Source organism: Morus notabilis, unplaced genomic scaffold, assembly GCF_000414095.1.
Source record: "Morus notabilis unplaced genomic scaffold, ASM41409v2 Scaffold124, whole genome shotgun sequence".
NCBI classification, from domain to species: Eukaryota; Viridiplantae; Streptophyta; class Magnoliopsida; order Rosales; family Moraceae; genus Morus; species Morus notabilis.
The window spans coordinates 723,409-736,586 of NW_010361697.1; the positions used below are offsets into that span (position 1 = coordinate 723,409).

Sequence of the window (13,178 nt, forward strand, 5' to 3'; positions counted from 1 at the left end):
AAATAATTGTAGTGTCCAAAAAGAAAGACTTCAAAAGCTAAGGAAAAGGAATGAAGGAAAAATGTAGAACTTCTGTCGAAAAATCGTAACAAAAGAAGAACAAGAAGAAAAATCATGGAAAAGAAGTCATTCGTAGGACCATCATTCACCATCCTCGTGCATTTTCTTTGCATCTTTCTAGACATTTTTGAAAGAGCCAAACATTAAAAGTAGAAAAAGCCTTTGAAGATATTCGACCATGAAAGCTAGATACTTGCAGCCAAAACTACATGATTATTGTTGGCAAATCTGGCGGTAAAATAAAAAATGAGTAAAAATGAAGATAATATGGACATAGAGTATTTTACATGGACAATCTTTAAAGAAAACGGGATAAAAACTACGGGACAAGCGTAGAAAAATTTCATTATGAAAAATGGAGATTACAACACTCTTTATAAATTATACGGAGAGAACAATAAGAACTACTCTCTCATATAAATAGGAGAAACACCTCACAAAAGAAGAAAAACAGGAGAAACTAAATTTTTGTCACACTATGAGAATTCTCTTTGAAGGGTGAGAATGAGATGCTTAAACCCATCCTCCAAGCCCCATTATATAAGCTCCAAGAACGAATCATGGCCACGAAAAAATTTGTGGCTATGAATTGTCCAATTTGTGGCTATTCATTTTACTTGGCCAACATTTAGCCACTTAGATAAATCTAGTCCACACAATTTTGTAGACTTGAATCATGGGCCTTGAACTTTACCAATTTTAGGCCTTTAGGCCTAAGCCTAATCTAACATTTCTCCCACTTAGAGATTTGATTGAAAATTAATCTTGTCTCTGCACCATCCTTTCTACCTTGTCACTATCATGCTGCTTACGTTTTTGTTAGGCCACACGAGAATCTACACCACTTGAACTTATTATTATTTACCGGCTTGGTCAACGCATCTCCTTGGTTCTCCTTGATGTGAGTCTTCTGCATATCCACTCTTTTTTCTTCTACTACTTCATGAACAAAGTGAAATTGAACTCCTATGTGCTTCGTCCTGGAATGAAAGGTTGGATTCCTTGCAATGTGCAAGGCGCTCTGACTATTACAGAGCAAAAGAATCTTCTCTGCTTTGTGCCCAAGCTCCTCCAATAACCTTTCAATCCATATTGCTTCCTTGTAAGCTTGTGTAGTCACCACGTATTCTGCTTGCAGATAACACCAATACTGACTGCAGTTTTGAAATCTAACTTACAGCTCCTCCTGCAAGTGTGAACACATAGCCCGTAGTGGATTTTCTTTTATCTTAATCTCCTGCAAAATCTGAATCCACATAGCCCCTAATAGTAAACTCCGATCCTCTGTAACATAATGCAACATCTGAGGTACCCTTGATGTATCTCAGGATCCTCTTAACAGTACTTCAATGCTCTTTATCAGGATTCGCCGTGTACCTACTAACCGCTCCCACTGCTTGTGCAAAGTCTAGTCTTGTAAAAATCATAGCGAACATTAAGCTCCTCACTGCTTATGCATATGGTACTCGGGACATCTCTTTCCTCTCCGCTTCATTGCTAGGACACATCTTTGAGGATAAATTGAAATTAACAGGAAGAGGGGTAGAGATTGGCTTAGAGTCTTGCATGTTGAAGTGCTGCAAAACCTTTTTCAAGTAATTCTTTTGAGAAAGCCAAATCTTTCTTTTTTTTTTGTCTCGGTAAATTTGCATCCCTAAAATCTTATTTGCTGGTCCCAAGTCCTTTATATAAAATTTCTTGGCCAATTGTGCCTTCAATTCTTGGACTCGATCTTTGTTGGGACATGCAACCAACATGTCGTCCATGTACAACAGCAAAATGACGAAATCTCCATCACCAAACCTCTTGATGTGCACAAGGGTCTGCACTGAGTCTATTGTACCCAAGGCTTATGATACAAGAATCAAATATCTTGTACCAACACCTCGGTGCCTGTTTGAGACCGTACAAAGATTTGTTCAACTTGCAAACCAAGTTCTTTTTTCCTGCTTCTGCAAAACCCTCTCTCTAAATTACATAGAGAGAACAATAAGAACCACTCTCTCATGTAAATAGGAGAAACACCTCACAAAAAAAGAAAAACTGGAGAAACTAAATTTCTCTCACACTATGGGAATTCTCTTTAAAGGGTGAGAATGAGATGCTTAAGCCTTTCCTCCAACCCCCTTATATAAGCTCTAAGAACGAACCGTGGCCATGAAAAACTTATGACTAAGAATTGACCAATTTGTAGCCATTCATATTACTTGACCACCATTTAACCACTTCGCTAAATCTAATCCACACAATTTTGTGGGCTTGAATTACGGGCATTGATTTTTGTCAATTTTAAGCCTAAGCCTAATCCAACAATTATATCATCCAATAAACACTTGCACATATAAAAATGGAACTTACAAGAAAATTATAGTAATTCCATATCATGTTATTCAGGCAAACTTTTTTCCAGCCCAGGAACGAATGGGGAAGTTTATTTACAATAAATTGAAGAAAAGAAGGAAACCCTTTTGCCACCAAAGGAGAACTTCTGATTTTTGTTTACAGTAACAAATATAAAATGATGAGCAACAAGAAGAAAATGATTTCCCTTAGCCTTCAACAATTTTCACAGGAGTTCTGCAAAAACATAATAGTAACCTTGAGTTATCTGTCATATATATGCCATAATGCAGACATTTACACTTAACCATTACTTACCCAAATGGACTCTGCTTGATGGATAACAGTTCAACATCCAACTGCAGATTCAAAGCATTTGCAAATCAATAAACATGCAGATAAAGAAAGGTGGAATAATGGTCAAGAAAAGGAAGCTAAAAGGTAAATATCAGCTGGAGAACTCTGTGGTAGGACGTATGGTACCCTATCATTATCCATGAGATCACCTTAGAATCATATTAGATTAATAAAAATGTGACGATTTAACAGAACTTGATGAAAATCCTGCCATAAAAAACTGTGACCTACCGATAGGATTTTAAATTTTATACTCAGAGTTTTATAGTCAACAAATGGAGAGAATTTAGTTCAAGATGGGCAGTTTAAGAAACAGAACATTTTATAGTCATCCAACCTTTTCTTTATGGACTAAGATAACACATTACCTCTATTGTGGCATTTGGAGGAATTTCCTGGACTCCTTTCTTTCCATAAGCTAGTTCCGGAGGTACAATTAACAATCTCTGGAGAACAACAATTACACAAACACTTCTAAAAGGACTTCTCATTGCTGCCTCAATAGATACAACTAAAGCTCATCCATGTAAACAAAATTCTTCTTTAATTGCAGTTTCATGCAGGGGCGGAGCCACCCCTTCCCAAGGGTAGGTGGCCGCCTTGCCTGAATTTTCTTTTTTCTTTTTTCTTTTAATTTTGTATGTGTATTTCGTTAATATTTGTAGTTTTCCCCCTCCCTCCTAAAAATGTGAAATTATTTGCCCCTTAAAAATTTAGAATTATATGTCTGTCCCTTCTCACGTGATGTTCTGGCTCCGCCCCTGGTTTCATGTGATCTCAGTAAAAAAAAAAAAAAAGATGAATCAAGCTATTACCCTTTTTTCATGTTCTAAAATCTAAACTTAAGCTACAAAAATGCTAAGAGACAAATGAGTAAATTTCATTCCAGAAGAAACTGGTCTCACCTGGCCTCCTACCCGCATGCCTTCTACACCGAGATCTAATCCCTTAAGGACTGAACCTCTCTCAGATTGGCCAACATCAAATCCATATGGCTGCAGAATTCAAGCATAACCACAATAAGATACATAACAATAAGTTCTTTGGAAAAACATCTTAGACACCAAGTATTTGATTGCTTAATGAGACACCATTTTAAGTTTCATTTACTGACCATTCAGAAGCTACATGACTATATCATATGTATCATAGTTCTAGCATGAAAATCTTGGGATCTTAACTATTACTCAAAATTTCAAACTTTTTAATACCAACTCACGTGACATATTAGAATTTTAGGCAACAAATAGATGACGAGAACTTCCGTGTCGTCATTCTTCTAAATGACAAATAAACAAATGACACCATACTTGACACTTGCTATCTGAGTTGGTGTTAAAAAGTTGGGATAATAGTTGAGACCTATAGAATCATTCTTCTAATTATACACTTGGACTAAATTAGAATGAAATACTAAATAGATTTGAAGGCATAACACCACTTTGAGCTCACCGTTCCTCCACCAACACCAAGGCCTTGTCTGCTTGTCATAAAAGTGATGCCCCTCCATTTAGCAACATAGTGAACCTACAACAATAACGTCTTAGATTCATCACACTTATGAATTTTTAGGGGCACGGATAAACTTAATAGAGAAATAAATAAGAAATAAATAAGAAAAAAGACAGACAAGATCAAATTAAATTTCTATTATAATAGCTTAAATACTTTAAGTACTTGTATATATGTATAGTTAAAATAATGAAATTTAACTGGACCACAACCGTACTGCAACCCGGGATCCTTTCTTTGCCTGAACTCCACTCCCAACCTTCAAATCATAGTACCTGAGTAAGGACATACATTACCCTCAATGTTTTAGCATAGACATAATTTTAAGAAAAGACACGAACCTTTCGCAAAAAAAAAAGTATACGATCCAATTAAAAAGACTGGCGCAATTGAATTAAGGGTTGTTGGTTGAACCTATGACTGTTGTGTGCAGTCTTAATCAATAAAGAAAATTTGACAAAGTTTTAACAATTTCTTCATGAAAAATGTTGGCTTTTCACCAGTCGAATTCTTCCTTATCCATCTTAGATGTAGAAAGACGCACACACACACACACCTCCATGAAACATATAGAAGCGAGAAGCCTAACGCAACACTTATTAAGCGTATCACTGATGTTGTAGAGCTGTAATAATAGTGTCGAATAACTGAATTTCCTAATGTGACATTTTTCCCACATTGTTGAATAAATGTCATGTTATGCTTCTCACTTCTTTATGTAATATGTTACGTCGAAGTAGGACCCTTCCCCGAGGGCTGTTGACAAAGTCTATAAATATGTGTAACATAAAAATAAAAAATAAAAACAAAACAGATACTCAGAGAGCACCAGGTAGCATAAGAGCTCATAAATTGGTGATAGTTACTAACTTCAAACCATTTGGGAGTGTTGTATATTCGCTTTCAGGTATTTTTGATCCTCTCAGCTGCGCCAAAAGAAAGAAACTTTACAAACTCAGAATTGCAAAATTTTTCTTCTATTTCTTTCCCCCTCAAAATAGTCAAGTTAATTATCTAGAAAAAAGAAAAAAAATAAACAACTCACTGCTCTTCTACTTGTGCTAACAGCCTCAGCCACATCACAAAGATACATCCCAGCAGCTAAAATCCATAATTAAATCCAATAAAAAAAAGTGAATACGGGAAGGTACAAGGCATCAAGATATATATTTTGAAGAAATTTTGAACACCCACTTGATATATATGAGAGAGCCAACCAAGGCCCTCCTTGCTTGACATTGTGAAGATTGGTTGGTAGCTTTCGAAGAATCATCTGAGGAAGAAAATGAGCATTGACATTGAACCACATGTAAATTATTCCTCTTGGACGGTATTTTTCCTGTTGAATTAATCGAGACTAAAAATGTAAATGAAACCCAAAAGAAATGTCCTTTATAGAATATGAGTGAGAGAGAGAAAGAGAGAAAGAAAGTACTTGTAATGGGGATGGAGATAAGCGGCTTATGCAGAAGATTTGGGCTGTGAAAGTAGCATGGAAGAAGCAAGTGTCCCATGTTTTAACGTTAACTAACTGGTTAGATTTTAGAGCTATTGGTTATTAAAGACCAGGATGAGATTTGTTGGTTATGTGCCGTTTTGTGTTGGTTGAGAGAGAGAGAGAGAGAGAGAGAGAGAGAGAGAGAGAGGATAGCATTCTCAATTTCATCCACAACTTTAGAGGCCTTAAAATCACAATGTCATGATTCTCCTTATTCACAATTTCCATTGCTTTTAAAATCTGGGCTCCACCATAAGTCCATAGCTACGGATATCAGGCTTTTTCCTTGGGAAAAAAATACAGAATTTCTTGAGACTATACCAATGTACAATTGAATCCAAATAAAGGGGGGGGAAAAAAAAAGAAAGTAAGAAATTTGCTATTCGAAATAGTGTATTATCAAAAACGACAAAATGCCGTGGCGTAAAAGTGCTTGATTAGAGCGCAAACCGAGCGGCAAACCATCATTTTACTGCTCGGTTGGAGATGCTCTTATAAAGAGTGGAAAGTGCAATATATATATATATATATATATAGTGTATTATCAATTGAGTTATTTTTAATATCTTAGCACAAAAGTCCCCTAAAAAAAATGTCGTTTAAATGCAAAAATTGGATGGTTATATTACTTGGTTGCTCATTGGGACCATCTTTTTTGCCGTCTATTGTTTGCTTATAATAATCCTGACCAGTAAAGGAACAGAAAACAAATCAAAAGAAGAATTCTCGTAATCATTTTCTATTTTATTGAGATGAATTGTCAATGAAGGATTATAGAAATAGGCCACTACATATGAATTTTACACTTCTTAGGCACCTAACCAACAAAAAGACCATACACATGAGATCAAACAAAAGAAACTTTTATCATTAATTTTTATTGTTCTTTGATGCGTGAATTTATGCTCGTAAGTGCACGAGTCGCCTCAAATAATAAAGTGTGAATAAGAGTGTCGATCTCACAAAAAATGTGTTTAATTTTCATTAATGACCGAAATTAATCGGCTCTAAGATTATTTAAACAACCGGAATAAATAACAAACAAAGCAAAGTAACAAAAATAATAACTAAATAATAAAAGTGCAATTTAGAGATGAGGATCGAATGGAACTCTGATGATAATAAAATGGCTAGGAGCTTTGATCTCTCTCTACTAAGCTATGTTGATATCCAATTCCTAGGCTCGTCAATTTATTTCACTCTCATTAGTCTAGGTTTTCGAAAATAATTCACTCCCTCGGGTCCGAGTGCCAAGTAAAATAGTATGCAAAACCAATTAAGCAATATCCCTATTAGCCTAACCAAATCAAGCATCTATTAAGCAAACCTAATATTGACTACTCGAATTAATTGGCCTCCCGAATTCAATTAACTCTAAGTTGTGTTTCTCAATCCTAACATGTGAAAGTAACCCTCCCGAGTCTAAATCCACACATCTATATCTCTAATTCATGAAAACACAAATTAGAACAATTAACATAGAGAAACACAAATGAATTGAAGTGAAAAGCACATTAACAAGCACTTAGAATATTCAAAGCATAACAACGTTAAAACTATATTAAGCCCCTAGCTCTAAGAGTTAAGCTAGAACAAGACATTAAGAATCCCAAATGAAAAAGCATAAACAAACCAAAAACTAAATCCATAATCGATCACAAATCTCAAAGAATAACACAAAACTCAAAGCTAAAATAGATGAAGAGAGAAAGAGAATGAAAAACTAGACGCCAATCTTCAATCTTCCTTCGGATCTTCAAGCAAGCCCTTGAATCCTTGTATTCTCCTCTTTAGGGTTTTGGGTTTTTTGGTCTCTAAAGAGCCCCTTTAATTCTCAACACATTTCCTATTTATACCTCCTCAAAATCAGTACAAAAGAGGCCTTAAAATGACTACAGTACTCGTGGAGGCGTTGCAGCGGATAATTTTCCCGCTGCAACGCCGCTTAAGATTTCTGAAAAACCCTAGTGGCACAGGCTCACCCACAGCAGCGGATGAATTTCCCGCTGCAGTGGGTGTGTAGTTTTCCTGCTCTCGGGCAGGAAATCTGCTGCAGCGGATGTATGAATTTGAGGAGAATTTTCACCTTTTATATGGCCGAATTAGTCTTTGGTATCTTCACGAAAGTTGTAGTTCTATCTCTTATCTTTCCAACACCACTAAGATCACCTCATTTGAACATAAGAGAGTTATGCTCCAAATATTGAAGTATGTTCCAAAGTCAAATTTTCGCTCATTTTATTCCATTTTAACTTCAACTTACAAAAACAAAATAAAAACACATTAAACTAACAAAAATGTTTAAAAACTTATAAATACTCGAGCTCAAAAGTACTTGATACTCATTCATCATTCTTCTAAAAATATCACCTTACAAATTTATGATTTACATGTATTATAATTCCTTCATGCGCTAGAGTAAGACCTTCTTCCTTGTAGTTGTAGATGTTCTTCAGCCTCATATGGAACAGAATGCCTTCGAAAGCACTTAACTTCATGCCTCTCTCTCTCCTCAACCTTCCCTTTTTCCTTCTCACTACCTTCCACCCATCTTCTAAGCCTCTTTAGTAATTTCTTCCTTTTTGAACAAACTTGGTCATTGTGCTCCAAAGTCATGCCATCCAATTCTTGCTCTAAGGCATGATTTTCAAGTTCAAAATTTCCTTGGAGATCTATTTCCCATTCAGCCTTCTGCTGAGTACGGTTTTGATGTTCTTGATTCATCAAAAACTCATTCCTTATGCATGAATTACTCCATTCTTGATCCTTCTTTAGCTCCTCTAATTCATTTTCAGGCCTATTTTCGTCTTCCGATGTCATCCCTTTGGCTTCAATCTGCGTCATGGAAAATCATAAAATGCGTAAACTATCAATAATCAATTCAATGAGCACATAAACAAGGCTTATATTTCCCTTTCTTAATGGTAGAGAAAGAGTTTCTAAACCTTGGAGGATGATGAGGCTGATTTTTCTTCCGATTCCAGCTTATTCAAAAGCTCATTCTTCTCTTCCTGCATTTGATCCAAAACCATTCTCAGCTCCCCAATTTCATCCTCCAATTTCTCGACATCATTAGTCCTCGTTTCTAGCGCTTCCCGGGTTTTTAAAAGCTCCGCTTCTCCAGCTCGAATCTTCAAATCTCTCTCTCGTATATGACTTGATTGCAGTCTTTTTCTCCTCAAGAGATTCTTTACCTTCCTTTCAAGCAATCCACTTTTTGATTTCCAATACTCAAGTTGCTCCAAAAGTCTTGAATAATCCGCAAAGAACTTCTCAAGCCTTCTGCTTTCATCCTCCATTAAGGAAATCTCCCTATCCAATAACTCAATTTGAGCCATCTCCAATAGCATCATGTTCATCAGCTTCATAAGCACAGACTCTTGCTCTTTCAATTCACTGTACCTCATAAACCGCATCTCCAACTCCGATTCTCTCTTCTGAAGATCTTCGATTCGGCGCTTTAGGCCTAAAATCTCTTCCTCCAAATTATATTCAGCAGAAGGAAAACATGAGCTGAGGCTATAGAAACTCTCATCACATCCAAACTGAGAATCAGCCTCCATTGAATTCGCTCGAGTTTCTGAAGTTGGGTCCTTAGGAACATCTCTTCTAGCCGCAATCCTTGCGTATATAAAAGCAGCCGCAGATAAAGTTAGAGGAATACCAGCTTTGAAGAGAAATGGCTTCATGTTTTCTAATTTTGATGATGAACTCGCCATCTTTGTAAAAAGAAGGCAACAAAAATGAGGTGATCAAATACAAGGGAAATTCAGTTTCTTGAATGCTAATATTATGATCTATGGAGATCAAATTATGCTTGTTTTGTATACAAAATTTTCTTGAAGATTCCTTACCTTTAGTGTCTTCTTTAGCTTTCCTTTATTCATAGGTATACACATATTATCTTTGCTTTTAGTGTACTCCATATATAGATATATATAGCCTTCCTTTCCTATAACCACTTTACTCATCCACTTTCCAGGTGCTGTGTTTCTTTGGAATCTCATTCCTTATAGCGGTTTTAATTAGGACATTTTTTGTTCATTGATTCGCATTGAGGTGTAATTTTATGTGAGAACTTTATACTGTAGTAAAAAAATTAGATGTGACTGTTTTTTAGAGCTTTTTACTGTAGTAAAACTCGAATCGGTGAAATGAACGGAGAGTGATTTCAAGAACGATGAGCTACTTTTCTTCAAAGGCATACATTTGTTTAAGCGTTGGCAACCACCATTCACAATCACATTGCCCCCCAAAACTTATAATATTAAATTTAAGCAATGAAGTTCTCAACACGTAAATGGAGTTCTATAACATGAAACAATCTATTTTGCTTCCGATTCTACTTTAAATAATAGTTTTGTTTCTATCTTTTTTCCCCTCTTTCAAGCTCAGGCATTAAGCTTGGCTAAATTATTCTAGTCAATTAAAATCAGTCCCTTTAAGATTGTTATCCTGAATCAAGACTCTCTAACATGCCACAGAACCAAAAAATAAAAATAAAATAAATAAAAAAACTACAGTTCTAGTCCTCCTACTATATTCCTTGTTCTTTTTTTAAGAATCTCTCTAAAACAACCGAGTGGGTGATGACTTGAATCTTATTTTTAAAGTCTTTCTGTGGTGTCTTCACGGCACCGTGTCCATCAACAAGCTTATTTTAATTTTTACAATTTCATTATTTAAAATTTATAAGTTTCAACATAAAGTTTATAAATTACCGTATTTCTGACACGGTGCTCAGAATTTTTCTCCTAGTATCATAAAAGTTCTCTACTGCTCCATTTGTTTCGAAGGTTCTGGTCTGATTCTGAGTCATGATTCTTGGTTCACTATAGTGTTTTACTCTCACAAAAAATTTAAATTTCAAAAATCAGAATCATGAACCATAATTCTGAACCCATAAACTAAACGTTACCTACTTTTAAGGGGTAACATCTTCAGTCTTGTCGTAAGAGTTTATGACTGAGATGTTCATTTAAGCAAGGCATGCATCTTTTTTATACGGGAAGAAACAATATCCACGCAGGAAGAGACTTTTCTCTTTTTTTTTTTTCATCAAAAGAAGGTGAACATTTGAAAAAAGAGTTAGGACACTATTAATGAAAAACGACATCATTTGAAAAAATGATGATATAGGAAAACGACAAGAGCTAAAGGGGAATAAAAGAAACTATTTGCGACAAAAAGTAAAAAAGTAAACAAAGAAACAAAAGCGAGAAGCTGAAAATTACATTATTTGAAAAACGAATGATTGTGTTTGGAATTCGTTCTAAAACGTTTTTATTTTTTGTATGAAAATGAAAATAAAAACGTTTTCATTTTTATTTTGGAATCATTTCTGAAAATGTGTTTGGTAGTTTTATTCCGAGATTGTTTTCAGTTTAAAAAAACTGAGACTGTATTTGGTGATTTAATTTTTAAAAACATGTAATAATATTTAAAAGAATAATATAATAAATAAATAATAATATATTAAATAAATAAAAATATTAAAAATATTAAATAAACATTACACACATGATTTCTAAAAGAGGAAATGGGTTTCGGAGAAGAGTTGGGGGGGGGGGGGGGGCAGAGAAGAACGAAGGGAGAAAATGAAAATGGATGTAATCCGTTTTTAGAAAAAAAAGTGAGTTTTTGAGAAAAATCTAAAAACGTTTTTGTTTTTGGTTTTGATACGGATCCTTCCCAAACACATTTTCCTTTTCCGTTTCAAATTTTCCTCCTTAGAAAATATAAAAAACGAAAATAAAAACAAACGGGCACGAAAATAGCAATCAAGAAAAACGATACTACTCACAAAGAACAACAAACTAAGACTACATCATTCAAGAAAAACGACAATAAATTAAAAACATCATCAAATGGAAAACGAAAAAACAAAGCAACAGGTTGACGATAAACAACATCAACATAAAAATGTTAAAAAACGACAACAATTTACGAACGTGTTACGTAAGCCAGATCATTCCCCAAATTTTCTAAGCATTTGGTTAGGTTCTTAATTTCTCAATTCTTTTTCTATTCAAAAGCAAAATTTTGTAATTAAGTAAAACCTATGAAGTTTTCTATAGAGAGAGAGTGCCTGGATTCCTTCAACATGGACTTCGAACAATTCAAATATTACTTTCGTTTTATTAAATTTCTTTAAAAATATGATTTCAAATATTCACCGAAAAATTATAGTTTAGAGAGAGAGAGAACTAGTTTCATCCACAAAACCAGGATTCTTTCGACATGGACTTTAAACAATTTTCAAATATTATTACTTTTGTTTTATTACATTTCCTTAAAAATATAGTTTCAGATACTTAATAAAAAATTATAGGTTTTACTCTTTTTTTTTTCAACTTCCTTTTAGTGATTAAAAGCATAATCAAATTAATGAGTCTGGTTGCATTGTTTTTATTTTTCTCATTTACAAGCTGATTATAATAAGGGAGAAAGAGGAAAATAGGCCAAGATTTGAAATCATATAAAATTAATAGGCCAATAGTTTACATAAGTTAATAAATATGCCAAATTACTGTTTTCGTCCATAACTTGTCTGGTTATGAACCATAACTTGACAAGTTATTCCCGATTTTTGTCCATAACTTGTCTGGCTATGAACCATAACTTGACAAGTTTGTCCATAACTTATCTGGTTATGAACCATAACTTAACAAGTTATGGCCTATTAATTTTTATAACTAAAAATTAGCCTATATACTTTCTTAAGCTTTTCATAGTGGCCTATTTCCTATTATTTTCCTTATAATAATATTCCAAAACATTTTATTTTCTGCAATTTAATGCGATGGAGGGGAAGCCCAATTTTCCGTCAAATTTTCAAAGCCATCGGATGGAATATGACTTTACAAAGTTACGTATCTTATTTATGAGTGATTCATGCATGCATAATCGGTTCACCTTATTTGATTTTATAGCGGACTCTCAAGTATTTGCAGTCATTACTTATTTATTGCACCTCTCAAGTCGTGATATTTTTTTTTTCAAGGCTCGATTTAATATTAATTTTCAAAAGGAAAAAAAAAATTGTGGATTGGGAATTCGAACTCTGCACCAATAGATTTGATTTACATTAAGGTGGCCAGGTGGATCCACCACTTAATTAATTAACAATTAATCCAACAATAATGAGTAGTGGTATTTTGCCTTCATTATTTCTGCTTTGAATGGGTCCTTTAATTAATAATTACCAATAGATTCGAGATGCGAATCGTCAAATTATTGTTCTTGCTCTTCGACGCCTCTTTGAATGGGTCCTTTGGTTGCTGCTTCCTTAGTTTTTTGCATTCATTATTTCTGGGTTTTTTTTTTTTTTTTTTTTTTTTTTTTTTTTTTTTTTTTTTTTTTTTTTTTTTTTTTTTTTTTTTTTTTTTTAACTTTGTCTTTGTGTTTCTCA

At 34.3% G+C, this 13,178-nt stretch overlaps 2 protein-coding genes across 2 annotated transcripts; both read right to left on the reverse strand.

Moving 5' to 3' along the window:
* Positions 1-2,440: 2,440 nt before the first annotated feature.
* On the reverse strand, positions 2,441-5,936 carry LOC112092057 (peptidyl-prolyl cis-trans isomerase FKBP16-4, chloroplastic). The gene is made up of 10 exons (XM_024167240.1): positions 5,705-5,936; positions 5,473-5,608; positions 5,315-5,378; positions 5,140-5,195; positions 4,487-4,544; positions 4,210-4,284; positions 3,663-3,752; positions 3,126-3,203; positions 2,719-2,759; positions 2,441-2,637 (listed from the first exon to the last, which is right to left on the reverse strand). Exons 1-10 carry the CDS (start codon positions 5,781-5,783, stop codon positions 2,610-2,612), a joined length of 705 nt encoding a protein of 234 aa, XP_024023008.1. The 5' UTR covers positions 5,784-5,936; the 3' UTR covers positions 2,441-2,609.
* A 2,237-nt stretch (positions 5,937-8,173) lies between these two features.
* On the reverse strand, positions 8,174-9,486 carry LOC21405438 (protein CHUP1, chloroplastic). Its single transcript, XM_024167226.1, has 2 exons — positions 8,713-9,486; positions 8,174-8,602 (listed from the first exon to the last, which is right to left on the reverse strand). Exons 1-2 carry the CDS (start codon positions 9,484-9,486, stop codon positions 8,174-8,176), a joined length of 1,203 nt encoding a protein of 400 aa, XP_024022994.1.
* Positions 9,487-13,178: the final 3,692 nt, after the last annotated feature.

Bases quoted from the DNA above. Each gene is read 5' to 3' on its own strand.
- LOC112092057 (XM_024167240.1), bottom strand. From the start codon at position 5,783: ATGGGACACTTGCTTCTTCCATGCTACTTTCACAGCCCAAATCTTCTG. The intron at 5,609-5,704 runs GTACTTTCTTTC...TTAATTCAACAG, and splicing joins TATCTCCATCCCCATTACAA to GAAAAATACCGTCCAAGAGG. The intron at 3,753-4,209 runs GTGAGCTCAAAG...TGAATTCTGCAG, and splicing joins TTGGTGTTGGTGGAGGAACG to CCATATGGATTTGATGTTGG.
- LOC21405438 (XM_024167226.1), bottom strand. From the start codon at position 9,486: ATGGCGAGTTCATCATCAAAATTAGAAAACATGAAGCCATTTCTCTTC. The intron at 8,603-8,712 runs GTTTAGAAACTC...TCCATGACGCAG, and splicing joins CAGCCTCATCATCCTCCAAG to ATTGAAGCCAAAGGGATGAC.